The sequence below is a fragment of the Sitophilus oryzae genome, unplaced genomic scaffold (genome assembly GCF_002938485.1).
Source record: "Sitophilus oryzae breed Bouriz unplaced genomic scaffold, Soryzae_2.0 scaffold_1740_pilon_pilon, whole genome shotgun sequence".
NCBI lineage: Eukaryota > Metazoa > Arthropoda > Insecta > Coleoptera > Curculionidae > Sitophilus > Sitophilus oryzae.
Window position 1 is genome coordinate 625,910 of NW_022146436.1, and position 19,218 is coordinate 645,127.

General features: G+C 32.7%; 1 protein-coding gene across 1 annotated transcript in view; it reads right to left on the minus strand.

Moving 5' to 3' along the window:
* Window positions 1–9,399: 9,399 nt before the first annotated feature.
* LOC115881800 (dynein regulatory complex protein 10-like) overlaps window positions 9,400–19,218 on the minus strand; it is a 58,351-nt gene continuing 48,532 nt past the window's right edge. Inside the window, exons 6-9 of the mRNA XM_030899466.1 lie at window positions 16,900–17,117; window positions 9,982–9,999; window positions 9,900–9,914; window positions 9,400–9,725 (exon numbers count right to left, since the gene is read on the minus strand). Of these exons, the coding sequence (XP_030755326.1) occupies window positions 9,625–9,725; window positions 9,900–9,914; window positions 9,982–9,999; window positions 16,900–17,117 (352 nt within the window). The 3' untranslated portion in view covers window positions 9,400–9,624. The remainder of the gene's footprint in view (window positions 9,726–9,899; window positions 9,915–9,981; window positions 10,000–16,899; window positions 17,118–19,218) is intronic.

Consider the following 19,218-nt stretch of genomic DNA (forward strand, 5'->3'; position numbering starts at 1 on the left):
ATTCCTATCTGTGAGAAATCTTAACTTTAATTATTAATTAATCGTTAACCATGCATCCCAAATATTTAAATTGTGTGACCTGCTTGATGACCTCTCCATTTAAGTAAATTCTGGTGTTCGGAATATTGTTTCTGCTAACAGCCATAAATTTAGTTTTTGTAGTATTTATGTTTAAGCCCAGTCTTTGACTTTCACTGTTAACCTTATTTAGAAGGATTTGGAGATCATTTGCATTGTCTGCCAATATCACTGTGTCATCCGCATATCGGATATTATTAATTGGAATACCATTTATTTTCAAACCAATGGGACTATCGGAGATTGACTCAGTGAATGCTCTTTCCACATATAAATTGAACAACATTGGAGACAGAATACACCCTTGCCTTACCCCCTTTTTTATTTCAAAATCTTCTGTTACTCCTACGCTATGTATACGAATTTCAGCTTTTTGGTTCCAATACAAATTACTGATGAGCCTTATATCTTTTCCATCAAGTCCCAAGTTTCTGAGGTATGATACAAGGAGGTTATGTTTAACATTATCGAACGTCTTTTCATAGTCTATAAAGCACATGAAGACATCTTTTCTCTGATCTTGGCAATTCTGTACTAAAGTTTGAAGACTGAATATGGCTTCTCTAGTACCAAAGCCGTTCTTAAATCCAAATTGACTTTCTCCACTTACTTCCTCACATTTTTTGTAGAGTCTTGTATGCAGTACCCGTAAAAAGAGCTTAAGAAAGTGGCTCATTAGACTAATAAGACGATACTCTTTACACGAAGTTGCGTTATTTGACTTGGGCAGCGTGATAAACGTAGAACGAAGCCAATCTTCAGGGATGTGACCGGTGTCATAGATGTTATTGAAAAGCTGTACTATAGTTTTTAAGTTTTGTTCATTAATTAAGTGGAACGTTTCCGAATACATATCATCAGGCCCTGGAGTTTTGTCGTTTTTAAAAAGATTAATGGTATAATTTCTCCAAGTTTGCAATATTTCTTCTGTTTCCGTTATAATTTTATTTTCATCAGTTTTAATTAGGGTTATTGATTTATTATGGTGTAACCCAGCTATCTCTTTCACTTTCTTTTGAAGATGGAAACTGTCTCCAAGGTGACTGAGATTTTCGGCCTCTATACATCTCTCCTTCAACCATGTCTCTTTTGCCGTTCTTATTTTATTACGAATTTTTCTTTGCATAGATTTATATTCGTTGTGATTATTTTGGATTTTAAATTGTCTTCGTTGTTCCATCATTTTTAAAATATCTTCACTCATCCACTCGTTTTTCGCTGTTGTTCGATTAGCCGTGAGGAGGTTTTCATTTGTGTTCTTGAAAGCTTGCTTAATGCCCAGCCAATGTTTCTCAATGTCATTTGTACTGACAATACTTTCCAATTCTCTATTTATATGGTTTTCATACATTGATCTTGTCTGCTGGTCTCTGAGAAGTTTTGGATCCAAGTTCTTTCTCAAGCTTTTTCGTTTAGGTTTGGCTAACTACTGGTAAATAGTTAAACTTTTTATGCCGTATTTAAATATCAAAACTAATGTTAGAAATAATATTTAATGCCAAACTACTTAGATATGAAAATTACGACATGAAATTAATTTTATTGATATTTATATAGTTATAAAATATATCAATAGTTAAAAAAAATAAAACATTTTGCAAATTTTTAAGTAAAGATAAAATAAAAACGTAAAAAAATATAAATTAAATGCAAATGCTAAATATCTAGATTCTTATACAGAGTACGTCCCCGAATTGTCTTTACAAGGGGAAACACTTTTTTATTATTGACATTTTGAGAAAAATGCATTCATCATAAAAATTTTTGCTTGGTTGTAAAATCATATGTTGCATTGTTGCGTTTATCTCATCAAGGAGGCCGAATTCGACAAAATATCAAGAGATAACTTTTAATTGACATTAAACGGCCTACACAATTTTGATATCTAAAGAAAAAAGTCAGTGACGTGCATGTTTTTTTGGAAAATATTCCAGTGATAACCCATATGCACGTCCCTGATGAATTTATTGACACTTTTTTTAGCATTAAAATATGTAGCACTCATAGTATACAGGGTTGTTCACCACATACGACACGGAGTATTGTAGCTAAACGATTAGATTTTTACAAATTGTAAGTTTTGGGTTCGTTGAAGGACTATTAGAGCTACAATTTAAATATATTTTTACAAGATACAGAGTGTCCCAAATAAATAAAAAATATCAAAGTTGTATTTTTTTAAATGGAACTCCCTGTACATTATTACATTTTTAGTTTCTACGATTAAAATAGAGGTAAATTTGATTAAGGTTTATCACACTTAAACCTTACCGATTTTGAAATATTTTCAATTTTGTGAAATTGCAGTCAAAATTTTAAGGCTTTATTTCTCCAAGGGTATCAATGTTTTTAATACTAAATATTTACTGATGTTTATTTATTGATCAGTCATTGTGTTGCAAAATTATACTACCTTATACAGAGTGTCTAAAATTTTATTTTAAATAATTGCTAGCTTTAAACGGCAATAACTTGTTTAATTTAAACGGAACACCCTGTATATTTTATGAGAATCAGATGCACAATTTAATTGTCTATCAAATTGTATTATACCATTTTTTACCTATCTCTTCAAGTTTCCGTAGAAAATGCATTTTCTTGTTATTTAAAACTCATTTATCAATATACCCATGGAATACTGAAATTTTAGATTATTTTTAAAGATGTACCAAATTTTTAAAGAGTACAGATACTAATATTGTCGATATAGTTTGTTTATTTCATTAAGAAATAAAACAACTCTTTAAATATTTGTTAAAGGACCAATTAATATGATTTCAGTATTCAAACTACTTTAATTGACTGTTGGCGTTGATTAATAATAATTACTCCAAATACTAAAAAACTGAATTTTGTATGTGTATTAGACAGTGTGGTGAAAAGTAACACCTTAAAAATGATATGTCATTTTTTGACAAATGCTTATTACTAGCCTGTACATTTTGTACATTTGTTGCTTTAAAAACAATCTAAAATGTCAATAGTCCATGGGTATATTGATAAATGAGGTCTAAATTATAAGAAAATGCATTTTCTACGAAAACTTGAAGGGATGGGTAAAAAGTGGTATAATACAATTTGATAGACAATTAAATTGTGCATCTGATTCTCCTAAAATATACAGGGCCTTCCGTTTAAATTAAACAAGTTATTGCCGTTTAAAGCTAGCAATAATTTAAAATAAATTTTTAGACACTCTGTATGAGGTAGTATTATTTTTATTATTGCAACACAATAACTGATCAATAAATAGACTTCAGTAAATATTTAGTATTAAAAACTTTGATACCCTTGGAGAAATGAAGCCTTAAAATTTTGACTGCAATTTCACAAAATTGAAAATATTTCAAAAACGGTAAGGTTTAAGTGTGATAAACCTTAATCAAATTTACCTTTATTTTAATCGTAGAAACTAAAAATGTAGTAATTTACAAGGTGTTCCATTTAAAAAAATACAACTTTGATATTTTTTATTTATTTGGGACACTCTGTATATTGTAAAAATATTTTTAAATTGTAGCTCTAATAGTCCTTCAATGAACCCAAAACTTACAATTTCTAAAAATCTAATCATTTAGCTACAATAGTCCGTGTCGTATGTGGTGAACAACCCTGTATAGTAACTTTTACCCTCAAAATTTCATTCAAATCAATAAAAGTACATGGAAGAAAATTATAATAAATCGAAAAATTATTAAGATTTCAAATTGTTCCAAATCAAACACCATGTAGCTACGAAAAAGAGCAGAATCGGGCCTATGATGATATGAAAAATAAGTCTTATTTTTACGAGAGGAATCTCCCAACGAGGGATGGCACATGTTTTTTGAAACATCCTGTATAGTTACTAGTGCCATTACTCGCTGACGAGTATTTGACACGCATCAGAGAATAAGAAGATGGTTACGCAAGGCGTTTTCTTTCATGAGCATTTCTGTGACTGAAAAGCCCGATACGTGATATTAATTCTCTACCGCACTTCGGACATTCAAAAACCTCATTACTTTAATTGTTGTCTCTTTACTTTTTGGTTGTCGTTGTTAACTGAGCTTACAATTTCTTCTTCATTGTGTTCTATTGTTCGCTAGCTGCTTCCACTGATTCTGCATGTTTATTCCCTTTTACGTTTTTATGGAAAATATTCTTGTACCTTGTACCTTTTGAGTTGTCCACCCGGTTTCCTCTTACCGGCTGCAAGCTCACCGTAAAGAAGAGATTTGAGTAATATGAATAGATGAGAACTGTATCCCGTACAGTGGCGGCTCGTGAGTATATAGAAAGGTGAGGCTACATGAGGAATTTTGTTTAAATACGAACATATTTTCTCACCTATGCAAGTATTATTTTGCGACACGTTATCCTTTTTTAGGGTTCCGTACCCTAAAAAACGGGAACCCTATTACTAAGACTTCGCTGTCCGTCTGTCACAAAGGCCTATCTTATGAACCGTTACAGCTAGACAGTTGAATTTTTTACAGATAATGTATCTATGTTGCCGCTATAAGAACAAATACTAAAAACAGAATTAAATAAACGTTTATAAATAAAAAAGTACTTTCACTAAACATTATCGTTTAAGTAAGAATTTTACATAGAATCTTTCAAGTCCTCCCTGGCCGCGTGGTTTAAAGCGTTAGGACTTTACGCTGCTAAGACGTGGGAGCCGTAGTCAGGCAGGTTCGAAACCTAGTCAAGGCGACTTTTTTTAATCGTTCTTTTTTTAATTTTTACATATTTATTTTTACTTTTTACATATTTATTATTGCAATTATATTATATGCGCATTCAAAAGTTCAGCTAAATCGGTTAATAATAAATAATAATAATAAAAGTTTATAATAATATAGTGTCTAATGTTGTATAATGAATTGTACGGAACCCTTCGTGCGCGAGTCCGATTCGCACTTGACCATTTTTTTCAGTTTCATTTCGTAGGAAGAAATAATATCAGAAAGAATAACGTTATAAATAGGATTCATTTTAAAGAAAACACTAAAATTCAACTCCTCTTCGGTACTTTAAGATAAATAAAATAAATTTTATCGGCGAAGGAAGGCCTAACTTTCAAATTTCAACAATATTTGTTGCGTTGTATTTTAAAAACAATTTACTTGTACTAATTAACAAATCAATTCATCCACGCTGTTCTCACCACTTCGGGCCACCGGCACTTTAATTTCCTGAGTCATGCATACGAGATCGAGACTTTTTTTCAACATCGAGAGCATTTTTCAATATTCAATAGTCAGATGATTTAAACTACCAATGAAAATACACCCAAGCGCTAAATATCGCGCCTCAACCCTGCAATCGAAAACGTACCCCGTCGTCGCGTCGGCCGTCGCTTCACCGGCATCACATGATCTTAAAGGCCGGTTCTCATATACGCTTCATCGTGCTTTACTACGCTTGACTTCATCGAGCGTCAAAATGTCGCGTTAAAAAGTCTTTGTGTTTTCTTACGTAGCAGTTCTCATTTACGCTGCGCCTCGCTTGACTTCAACCGACTTGACGCCTCCAATTGTAGGTGGGCTTTCTTTCGCGCATTTGAAGTGCAGCGTTGCTCGATCAAGCGTGTTTAACGTTCTTCAGGTCCTATACAAGGTCGGAATCTGCTATTTTGTTTTGTGGATTTCTCTGCCACTAATCCCAATAACAAATTAAATTTCTCTGGAGACATTCTAAAATATTTATCAAATTTGTTTTCGTCTTCGATCAGTCGTTTAAAAAAGCGTGTGAAATTCCCCTTCCGTTGTTCGTAATCACACACTAGTGCTAAAACAAATGCTTCATCTGATGAAGAACTGTCAGAACTACTTATACTAAACATTTCAATTCAGGTCGTCTTCGTAGCCACACTGCTGGTTTCACGTGAACTGACGCTCCGTTTTGAAGCTTATATGTAAATTCATCTCGGTAAATTGACGCTTTGTCGCGAAGCCAAGTCAAGCACAGTGAAGCGCGGCGAAGCGTATATGAGAACCGGCCTTTATAGGTAGGCAATTCGAACTTTCAAAGCTAGAATTATTTCGCCTCTGTCGAGTCGCGTTCTTTTTAGAGGTGTGTAGTTCGTGAACGACTAGTTTCAATGAACTATTTCGACCCCGGAATGAAAGGAACTAGTTCCTGGTTTTTCAAAGAACTAGTTCCTCAGAACCTATTCCGGGATCGAGACTGTGACCGATATATAATAATATGCGACGGCGACGGATCGGCTAGCGCGCGTAGCCCGATGGTTGGCAGGAGTGGGGAGTGGGGAGTGCCAGCCGTACGTTATCGGATCCTGACCTAGAGGAACTAAAATAAAAGAAAAAGACTAGTTTACGTACGGATCGGGCCAGCGCGATCGATGCTAGGCAGGAGTGGGGAGTGCCAACCGAATGTTATCAGATCCGGACCTAAAGGAAAAAGGAACTAGAGGAACTAAATAAAAGACTAGTTTACGTATGGAGCAGCCAGCGCGATTGATGCTAGGCAGGCGTGAGGAGTGCCAGCCGTATGTTATCGGATCCGGACATAGAGGAACTAATTAAAAGACTAGTTCACGGGAATCTATTCAGTCGGCAGATCCGAGATATAATACAAGGCGACGACGATGGATTCGGCCTTGTCTATTGCCACAGCCGGCGTAATTACCACAGAAAATTGTCTTGGATACTGTTTTTTATTTTTAGTTTTTTCTTAATATTTTATGGGAATGTTTCACTTTAGGTCCCTAAAATTAAGAAATATCTTATAAAACGAAGTAGATATTCTGAATTTTTAGACAAAAACAAAAAGCATGAAGTGGGGAAAAATGCAATTTTTCGTAAAATTTTTGTAATATTTGCTCCAATAGATTTGTGATATAGTTTTTTAAACTCTGATTTGAGTTTCTTTTTTAATTTTTTATCTGCAATAAAACTTACCTATATGTTTCTAACATACACAATTACACGTCTTGTTATATCTCCGTACATTATAAAAATTATACAGATCATACTATGAATAGTTCTGACTGAAAACGAAAGGCATTAGCAAGCAAGGGGGATGCCAATGTTAGTCGGGAACTATTGTGAACTTAAGACCTAGTTCAAGGAATTATTCCTCTGGAGGAACTAGAACTAAGAAACTAGTTCCTCCCAAGAAACTAGAATTCACACCTCTAGTTCTTTTTGGCTGGGTTTACGCGGCTTATGTTGCGCCTGGACCGGGATGTATTTATAAAATATATTTTTTTAGTTTTATTATGTTATAGAATTGTAAGAAAGTAAATTATACTGGGATTAAATAAAAAATTAGATACAAAAAATAAATCGTTCCTTCATTTTAAAGGTAAGGCGCGGCCTCAGAGGCCTACCATGACGAGCCGCCACTGATCCCGTACAGTTTTTCACATCGTAAACAATAAGTGGCAATAAGTTTTTTTGTTTGGTTGAGCAGTAATTTTAGAAATATGACTCAAACTTATCTTTTTTTATGGGACACCCTGTATATTTTTTATACTTTATTTGCTTGTTATGAGCTTTTTAAATATATAATGTACTCTATATTTATTTACATAAATAAGATAAAACAATGTATTATTTAACTTTAAATACAAATCAACATATAGTTTAAATAAGGATTATTTTATTTACTTCAACCAGATAAATTTGCATTCGATAATATTAATATCGTAAACTGTGTAGCTAGGTACAAAAACACTTCCAAATTTATCATTTCAGTCTAATAACTTAATAACTATCTAATCAACGTGTATTTTTTGACATTGAGTGGTTGTGCCCGTAGTGATTTTTACCAGAGAACATGTTTTGTAAAAAACGGCGGAAATATATATTTTTTTTACTGAATTGTGGAATACAGGTACGGACGAAAAGTTATTAGGTACCCTTCAAAAGAGTTAAAAAAACATGTAGATGGCGCCCTTACAAGTAGGAGTCATATTGACAATGAAATCGAATTTCTCATATCAATACACATCCAGGGGCGCTATTCTGTACACGGCATCAGTAAGTTATGACAGCTCTCGATACGTATTTGTGTATCGTAAAAATGTGTTAATTGTTGTTGTCATAGTTACCGATCGGCCCTATGACAGATATCGCAAATGTGTACCGACGAAAATCGGTATCTCTACCGTGCCCTTGTCAACCTCACGGTAGAGATACCGAGAGTCGTCGGTACAAATTTGCGATATCTGTCATAGGGCCGATCGGTAACAATGACAACAACAATCAACACATATTTACTATATACAAGTACGTACCGATAGTTGTCGGTATCGGTAAGTTACGACAGCTCTCGATACGTATTTGTATATAGTAAAAATGTGTTGATTGTTGTTGTCATAGTTACCGATCGGCCCTATGACAGATATCGCAAATTTGTACCGACGAAAATCGGTATCTCTACCGTGCCCTTGTCAACCTCACGGTAGAGATACCGAGAGTCGTCGGTACAAATTTGAGATATCTGTCATAGGGCCGATCGGTAACTATGACAACAACAATCAACACGACGCTCATTGGCCGTACGTACCGATAGCTGTCGGTAACTTGCCGATACCGATTATTGTACAGAATAGCGCCCCAGGGGCGCTATTCTGTAAAATCGTCGGTATCGGTAAGTTACGACAGCTCTCGATACGTATTTGTATATAGTAAAAATGTGTTAATTGTTGTTGCCATAGTTACCGATCGGCCCTATGACAGATATCGCAAATTTGTACCGACGAAAATCGGTATCTCTACCGTGCCCTTGTCAACCTCACGGTAGAGATACCGAGAGTCGTCGGTACAAATTTGAGATATCTGTCATAGGGCCGATCGGTAACTATGACAACAACAATCAACACGACGCTCATTGGCCGTACGTACCGATAGCTGTCGGTAACTTGCCGATACCGATTATTGTATAGAATAGCGCCCCAGGGGCGCTATTCTGTAAAATCGTCGGTATCGGTAAGTTACGACAGCTCTCGATACGTATTTGTATATAGTAAAAATGTGTTAATTGTTGTTGCCATAGTGTATATAGTAAAAATGTGTTAATTGTTGTTGCCATAGTTACCGATCGGTCCTATGGCAGATATCGCAAATTTGTACCGACGAAAATCGGTATCTCTACCGTGCCCTTGTCAACCTCACGGTAGAGATACCGAGAGTCGTCGGTACAAATTTGAGATATCTGTCATAGGGCCGATCGGTAAGTATGACAACAACAATCAACACGACGCTCATTGGCCGTACGTACCGATAGCTGTCGGTAACTTGCCGATACCGACGATTGTACAGAATAGCGCCCCAGATATCAATTTCCATCCAAATATCGATATTAGTTCAGAAATTATTTGGAAAAAATCTAAATAAAATAAATATACATTATTTTTACGTTTTTAATTTAACCCCTCTGTATATCAGAAATTTTCGTAGTTTTATTACTATTTAATATAAACTAAGTAATACATATTACATTATTTCTTTTTATTAATTTTCTGATCAAGATTAGATATATGTAGATATAATTTAAGTAAACATATATTTTTTGTATACAATTTTCTAAAAATTAAAAGGCATTAGGATTTTCCATTTCTTCAAAAACCTTGCCTTTAAATTTCCCTTCTAATGCAGCATTTGGATCTTCCTTTCTTGTTACTGTTAATTTTGCTATATAAATGTACAAAGATAGAAAATCAAAATTCGTAATTTGGATGACTTAGATAATATAAAATTAGACTTAACTATTATAATGATAATTATTATGATTATGTATTGTGTTAGTCTATACTAAAATATATTTAAGCTTAGATAAGTAATGTAAATATAAATTTAGAAATTTACGTTTTTGGTGTTTGGCTGAAATAAAACAGAAAAATTAAGGGTATGATTCTTAGATTTTACTTTTTTCCTTGTCCCTTCTTACCGTCCTTTCCTTTTTTACCTAAAAACAAAGAAATATTTTCGATTAATTAATCTTTCAGCAAGTTAATAAAATAAAAATAAATATTTGTTGAGATGGGGTTGACTTAATTTACATTTGATACTATAAATATCCAGGGTGAGTCTTAAATAAGTGCAAATATTTTCAGGGCTGGTAGATCTCGATAAAAGAAACATATTTTCTCTTTCAAGAAACCATTTTTCAGATAAGTCCAAAATAACAAAGTTATTCAAGTTTGAAAATTAAAAAAATATATATATTTTTATATATTATCTGAAAAAATTTTGAGAGCCACCGGATTTTTTCTGTATTTGCCTCCTTTTTTGTGCCGTAACCATAGAGTAAAGCCGTAACTATGGTAATATCAGAGATTAAGAAATTAAACCGTGGGAAAATTTACGCTGAACAGACAGTTCTAAAAAGTTTTCGAAAAATGTATAGGGAAATTTAAAAGAAAATTCCACACCTGTAATTTTTAACCAATCAAAACACATTTTTTTGACAAATCACCATGGACACGGATAAATTTTAGTGAAAATTTTTTCCTTGTGGGCACCCAACAGCGAATTATACTGGAAGTTTTTTGACGTTTATAATGACAGAATATCTTTTTGAGAGTCTGGTTTTTATTTGTTTACATGATAATTTTGATACATTTCAATTACAAAGCTGAGATGAGTTTGTAAACTGTTTCCGTACGCTTGACTTCGATTCCCTAGTATTTGCGGGTGTCAACTGCTTAATCTCCTGGCGAATATTTTCTTTGCTTTCATGACCGAAGCAAAACATTTGTTTTAAGCCGTGCCGCTTGACAGCTTCAAAACTGAAATAGTTTTTAGGTTTGGGTGTCACTTAGTTGTCATAGTAACTAAATAATCAATTCGACCAAAAATCGAAAAATACATTTTAATTATTTGATTTACAAACACAATTTGGTGAGGAATTTTCTTACCGAATACCACACGAGGTCAAATTAAATCCGGACATTTTTTCTCGCTCCACGAATATTTTTAGAAAATCATTTATTAGTAAGACTAATAATATTAGTATTTTAATTTTCAAAATACTCATGAGCTCGAAAAAATTTTCGGAAATAATTTGACCTCTAGTGGTATTACTAGTGAAAATTCACGATTTTCAATATCTTTTTTTTGCGAAAATAACTTCATAGACGTGTTCCTGGGGTCGAAATATAATACCACCCCTGAAAATATTTGCACTTATTTCAGACTCACCCTGTACAGGGTGTTTCAATATTCCGTGGACACTACTCTAAGTATTTCTGGAATCAAAATAAGTTCAATGGACACAATTTACCTCTATACAAAAGTGCTTCATTTGTCCTCTAGAAGGCACCAAACATTAAAAAAATAATCAAATTTTTTCAGATATGTTAAGAACCGTTATTCCGATTGGAATGAGATTTTGTGGGTTTATGTTTTGCTAAGTGCTTTAACATTTCACTTCCACAAAAATCAAAGAAAAAAACGAAAAAAAAAGAAAAATACGGGAAGGGTGAAAATTACCCCACCCCCTTTGAATAAGAAGACTAAGGAAGGAGCATATCAAAAATCTTAGATACACCGCGATGGGCCTCAAATATGGCCGACTTAAATTTCGGTTTATCAGTGCCGTTCTAATTTTATTTAAAAAAATGTAAAACTATGATGTAGGGTAGACGTGGGGTAGACTCAATAATTTGTTATTTTATTTTACGTTGTGAATAAATGTTGGTAATTATTAAAATTGTTACAAAAATATATAATTCTAATAAAAATAGATAAGTTATAATAAGTATTTATTAACACAAACATCCGATACGCTACTGAAGCAGGTAAGTCAAATTAACGTATCAAAATTCTTTGACATCTGATCTTTGACAAGTAGTAAATAAAAGCTAAAATGCAAGAAAATATATAATTTAGTTAATTTAAGTGAATTTCACAAATGATCGGTTTACTACACGTATGTATATTATATAGTCACTTACTAGCGAAAAGTTGTTCCATTATTTCACTCAATTTTTGCCGAGATCTACCGCACGCTACACAACCAACTATTTTAGAGTCTTTTTCGATAAATCGCGATAATGTCACTGTTAATTTAAGTTCTGCCACAATTTCCATCTAGATTTACTACCTTTATACAACTATCAGTGGTAGAATAAATAATAAATAACATAAAATAAGCTCCGTAAAGACTGACAAATCCACAAAATTTCAAATCAAATTCAAATGTGTCAAATGAATCGTCAAACAGAACTGTCAAGGATCCCCACCCTAGAGAGCTTTTTCCGCCAACCATGCATGAATACATGGATAGCATTATGCTTCTTCCTTAGTCTTCTTATTCAAAGCCCACCCCTATACAGGGTGACTCTTAAATAGGTGCAAACATTTTCAGGATTGGTACATCTCGATGAAAGAAACATATTTTCTCTTTACCATTTTTCAAATAAGTCCAAAATAACCGAGTTATTTAAGTTTGAAAATTTAAAAAAAAAATATTTTTTTGGAAAAATTTTGAGAGCCACCGGTTTTTTTCTGTATTTGCATCCCTTTTAGTACCGTAACCATAGAGTAAAGCTGTAACTATGGTAATATCAGAGATTAAGAAATTATACCGTGGGAAAATTAGTGAACAGGCAGTTCTAAAAAGTTTTCGAAAAATATACAAGGAAATTTAAAAGAAAATGCACGATTTTCAACATCTTTTTTTGTGAAAAAACCTCATAGACGTGTTCCTCGGGTCGAAATATACCACCTCTGAAAATATTTGCACTTATTTAAGACTCACCCTGTATAAGTTTTGAGTATAAATATTTTCCAACTCGATTTTTTTTTCGTAAAATAATATATTATTATGATACTAACATAAAAGCCTTATAAAAGCCATATATTTTTCAACTAGATTATTAGAACATAATAAATTGTATGCGCCTCCATAGCTTGATATGAAAAAAAAACATTTTTTGAAAGTCAGCTCTGGAAACCTAATTATTTTCTTCAAAAGTATGCGCGGTGGTTTTTTTTACAAGAGACAAAAAATGTAGTAAATACTAGAAGGACCAAATTGAAAAACCTTTTCATTGGGGAAATAAAAAAAGTAGGTTTCTATTTGAAAAAAATATTTATGATAATTTTTTAATCGCTCAATTCCATGACAGCTACATGGCTATACAATTTTTTTTAGGCAGGCAGTTTTTTTCCTACAACAATTTGAAATACTTTGTTTCTCAAAAACGGTTAATGTTAGATATAGAGTGTTTAATATCAAAATTGGAGTATGTAATAAAAAATGAGGGTATCCATATAAAATAAGAAAGTTGCTGTCTACTTCCGGTATTTACAGAAGTGTTGCCATATTCAAAATATTTTTAATCTATAGATCTCGCTGCGAAACACTGATGTGCAAAAAATGTCCGCTCTAGATATTGTAGTTCTCTAGAAACTTCTATTGCACGCTTAGCTTGGGACACCCTGTATTAGTAACATCAGAACATCAGTAACAAAAAAATTGTAAGTTTTAGGAAAGATATATCGTCGGTGAAATGTGATAAACTGCTAACTCCATTATTCCTAATTTTACAGGTGAGCAAAAAAACGGTACAAAAAATATGTACACATGTAGAAAGGATATTCATGCGTTAATATGATAAAGAGATCAAAATATTATTTGTTAGGGAACAATAAAACTCCATATTTCGTGTTGGCTTTATTTTTTTCAGACAAAATAGGGAGATAGCAGATATTCGTCTTCCAGAAATAAGAAATATAAATATATATCTGGAGATAGCAACCTTCATTGTTTGAAATTTTCAAATGGAATTGAATATTACCCAAACATATTTACAAATAATCAATTAAATTTAAAAAATATGATATTCATAACCATATATTTATAATATCGTCGGTCTAGAAACTAATAAATTTTTAATGCATTTTTAAAGAAATAAAGTAGCACCATTTTGGACTTAATGAATATGAAAATAATTTAAAAATTAAACTTATATTTCTTGGAAGTTATGGTAGAATCCTTCCAGAATATACAGCTGTATATTCTGAAAGAAATCTAGTTAAATGATATTGCATTGGCCACTTTCAAATTTGTAGAATTTTTATTGACGGGATGCTTATCCTATTTTTTTTACAACCAGTGGCGTAACAACAGACTCACGGGCCTGTGTGCAAAAATTTTACCGGGCCCCCTATTACACCTACATATTTCAATACTTATATATATATACTAATCTGAATAATATGCACTCATATTTTAGGTTAGAAATAACATTATCAAATTAATTTTTATATAATATTATTTATTATTGCACCACAGAATATGTAACCCAAAACATAAAATATCAAATAAATAAAAAAATAATACAAACAAAACAAAAAAGAACACCTAAACAAAACTAACTAAATTAAAATAAACAATGTAAATAAGAACATGAACATTTCCTTGCTTTAGCATTGGCGAAAGTTAACACAATATTACCAATATTTATTGTACGAGCAACTTCATTTTCTATTGAAATAATTGCCAAAGCTGAAAATAGTATTTCTTAAATAATTTTTGACAAGCTTTAATTTGGAAAAAGATCTTTCAGCCGAGGCCACAGAAACAGGTATGGTGAGAAAAATATGACACGCTGTTAAAATCTCGCTGAAACTAGAAGACGATGAAAGGTTTTTAATTAAAATAAATTCAGTGAGTTCAAAAATGCAATTGATTTCATATAAATTATTTCGGAAACATTGCCTGAAGGAGAGTAATTGAGAAGAAATCGTATCGGCAATATCATCGGGCTATTTAAGGTATAGAACCTGACCCATTTCATATATATTCTCATCAGAAACAGGCGAAATTGCGCGAAAATTCAAATAAACTTCATTGAGTCCGGTACTTCGAGATTTTATTTCAGCTCCAAGCTTTTAAAAAATAAGTTTATTTTAAACCAATCTTCGCTTGTTTGAATTTGATTATGGTTATTAATTTCGTCAAAGAATATTTTTGGGTGAGACATCCTTTTCATTACAAATTGAGTTGTTGTACCCCATTGCTTCGCTAGATCAATAGCTTCTGCCATAACGAAATTAAAATCATCATGCATTTTTTTTATGTTTTCATATAACACCGCCTCAATATTTTGCTGTTTTGCAATAGCTTAGAAACAACGTCAATATTTTTTTAAATTTTTGTTTGAAAAATAATTAAAAATACGGTTTTAAATTTGTCTTACTGATTTTTTAATGCTGTTGCCTCATTAGCTTCAGGTTTATTAGTAGAAATTAAAATGATTTTTGAAAGAGCTTTTAAAACATCTACATACTTAAAACGAAGAGCTTCTAGCGCATCATGCCTTGATGACCAACGAGTAGGAGTTTTATACTACGCCCAATCGTTTTATACTATGCCCAAAAAATACATATACACTTTGAATCAAGTCGTAAAAACTTCTTGATTCTTCAGAAGGGGCTTTCCCCGAGGGCCCGGGCCCGTGTGCTTCGCACACACGGCACATCGATAGTTACGCCACTGTTTACAACGGTAGTAGACCTAGCTTGGAAAACAGTGGGGTCATTATATTTGAAATTCTTGAACAAGTAAGTAATGTTATTTAAAATATTTATAGCACGCCGATGAATTGCTCGTATATAGAGAATTTCGTTTTTCCCCTTACCCTTTACCGTATTTACAGAACTAATGGACGCAGGGTCGGACTGGCCAGGGGCGGATATAGAAATTTATTTTAGGGGGGACCCAAATAAAAAGTAATGTAGAATGTGCTTTTTAGGGCGCCATTTTTAACCCAAAAGTCTAATATTTAAACGAATTTCTAGATCATAGGGGGGGCCCAGGCCCCATGGCCCCCTATATATACGCCACTGGGACTGGCCATATTCTATATATATATATATATATATATATATATATATATATATATATATATATATATATATATATATATATATATATCTATATATATATATATAACTATCTTTATAGTTCATTATTTATTCTTAACAATATTTGCATTTGCATTGCATTGGTTTACCTTGCATTAGGGTAGTTCCCTGATTTCGATACAGGGTGAGTCTTAAATAAGTGCAAATATTTTTAGGGCTGGTAAATCTCGATAAAAGAAACATAATATATTATCTCTTTACCGTTTTTTCAAATAAATCCAAAACCAACCGAGTTATTTCACTTTTACAATTTCCAACTTTTTGTTAAAATTTTGAGAATCACTGGATTTTCTTTCTTGTAAATTTAATCTACTACCTATGTCGCCATATTACCAACAAAGTATGTTTTTAAACTAAAAATTAAAAGAAATTCCAAATTTTTTTTTTAAAAAAATTCAAATTTTCAAAAAGAAAATTTCGCGCAAAAAAACCTCACTCAAATCGTGTTTCGTGGATCGAAATATAATACCCCTAAAAATATTTGTACTTATTTAAGACTCACCCTGTATAGAATAGGGAAAATTGACCAAAACGTAAGGCGAAAAAATACGCAAAAAATTCTACACGGGCCCTTCCTTACATTTCCACCCGGACCCCTTTGGCCTAGTGCGACCCTGGATCGACGTACTGTACTAAAGAAATATACGAGTAAGAATCCGTGTGTTTGCTTTAGCGTGATCGTAACGGAAATTACGGAGATAGCAGCATTTCGGTGGCTATTTCAGATCACTGGGAGTTAGCAGATATTATTGAGTTAAAATAGCAAATTTTCTTTAATTGTAAAAAAAATATTTGCTTTCCATACTTTTAGATTTTTTTTTCTCTTTCTAATGGTATAAAAAAAACTTATTAACGTAAAAAATGGAGTTAGCAGGTTATCACGTTTTGCCGAGCGTTTCACTGACGATATACAAAATTTTTTGATACATGCCCTTCTTTCCTTTCCTCTTCGCTAATTTCCTTGCCCTGTATGCTCTCCAAGCCCTTTGGATGATTCTAGCTGAACGATTCATCAATATCTTAAACGCTATCTCCAAATATATTCTTTGCTCTTCTTCACCCTTTTCTCTCATAAGCCTATTATATAATATTTCTTGATCCTCTAATTTATCCTCCAAATCATCCATAGCTTCCTTTTCTTCGTCATATCTGGTACAGAAGAAATAGTTTACTTATACAAAAAAATATCTATTTTATTTTTTTAGATTTTCTTGCAGTGGCGAAATACCCACAGAGGATTTTTTTGGACTAATATTTAACTTATAAAACAATCAACTTTTGATTTCGAACCACAATTTCTCTTGACGGAAGATAATCCAGGACCAAAATTACACTTCTCGCAAATTTTGAAGTATAATTAGTGGAAAAGTTAAAAGTTTGATAACTTTTTCTACTAATTGAAAATGTCTACTATTAATTTTGATGCTTACATTGAAATTAAAGGAACAAACTTCTAGGCTAATTGAAACCACTAATTTATTCCACTAATTGCGAGGTTCTGAATGAAGCCTTAAGGTTTGTTCTCACAGCTGTAAGAAACATATTTCCAACAGATAATCATGCGCAATAGGGTAAAACGCGTTCGCACAGAAATTTTTGATCGGTTTCCAACCAACCAACAGTACGCTGTTCGCACAGAAAATTCTGATTGTTAGCTGACAGTCAGACCTGTTCGCGAATCTTTTGCAAGTAAAGTGTCCGGCGCATGCGTATTGCGACCGGACGTCATTAATATTGGTAAACTTGGCATACAAAACGTGTGTTGTTTTTGTTTAGTGTTTTTTTTTCTTCAAAATATAAAGAAAAGAAATGAGCGATTTTGAATCTTCCGAAGAATCTGAGGCGTCCGAATTTTCGGATACAGACACAGACCTAGAAGAGCTGATGGAGGAACGGATCAGACCCAAGAATCAAAATTACAAAACATTAAAACAGTAAAAAGAACAAAACCAAAAACATTAAAAGATGTCTTTGGTTAATTCCCTGTTCGTTTTCTTCTTTATTCGGTATTACGTAGGAGTTAAAATTAGTGGTATTATTAGATCAAAAAAGAAGAGTAGGGGATTCGCTGTTCGCACAGACAGTTTGAAATCGATAAGAAACTGCATTATTTGAGACCTGCGCATTAACACCGGTTTGGAAGAAGTCGCAAACATGTTGGGAACACGCTGTGAGAACAAACCTTTAAATTTTTCCACTAATTATACTTCAAAATTTGCGAGAAATGTCATTTTGGCCTTTGATTATCTTCCGTCAAGAGAAATTGTGTTTAGAAATCACAAGTTGATAGTTTTATTAGCTAAATATTAGGCTGTCTCTATGGATACAACTAACTAACGCAAGCTCTTTCTAGGATATTATGTTAATTTTAATTGTGTTTTTTAAACATTGTGCGCGTTCAGGGAACACAGCGGCTGACCGATCGCTGAGTATTTTGCTCAGCGGCTGACTGTTTTTGCGTGTAAAAAGTGACCGTTTAGGGAAACCGCTTACTCAGCCACTCAGCCGCTGACCGTCCCTGAACGCGCCCGTCCCTGATCGTAAACTCAAAAATATAAAGTGTAATTGAAACCACTAATTTATTCCACTGATTGCGAAGTTCTAAATGAAGCTTAAACGTTTAGTCAAAAGTCAACCATGAGGGAGGTATTGCAATACAAAGATGGCGAACAAATACTGTTAAAAAATATAATTTTTATATTAAAAATGAAATACGATAAACTATATAATTATGAAATTTTATGGAAGAATTATACACCAGCTACATATTCTTTGAACTTTTTAAAATGTGCGAATGGGGTTTAAATAGATTTCTCCAATTATGCTTGTTGGCAATGAAATGAGGCTCACTGTCATTTTATTTGGCGAATTATATGGGGGATGTCATCGATCGCGTAATTTCCAAGCCAATTGGACGCCGATTTTTTATTATACGGTATTATAATAATTATAATTCTTATAATCGCCTGTATAATGTGATATTATGAGTTTTATCATAGAAGCACTATAACCTCGACTATAACTAACTATAAAATGTTAAAGAAATTTTGTATGAAGAAGAAGTGTCAAAAAACATATATTTAATATTTTTTTCAATAAAAATTGGTCTGACAGAAATCAGAAATCCTTTAATATTTCAAGTGGTTTATTTTCCCCTTGCTATTCAAAAATAATAAAAATAAAATATTGAATAAACAAAAAAAATATACAAAGTAAGTATTTCAAGAACATAATATATAAAACTTTGGAA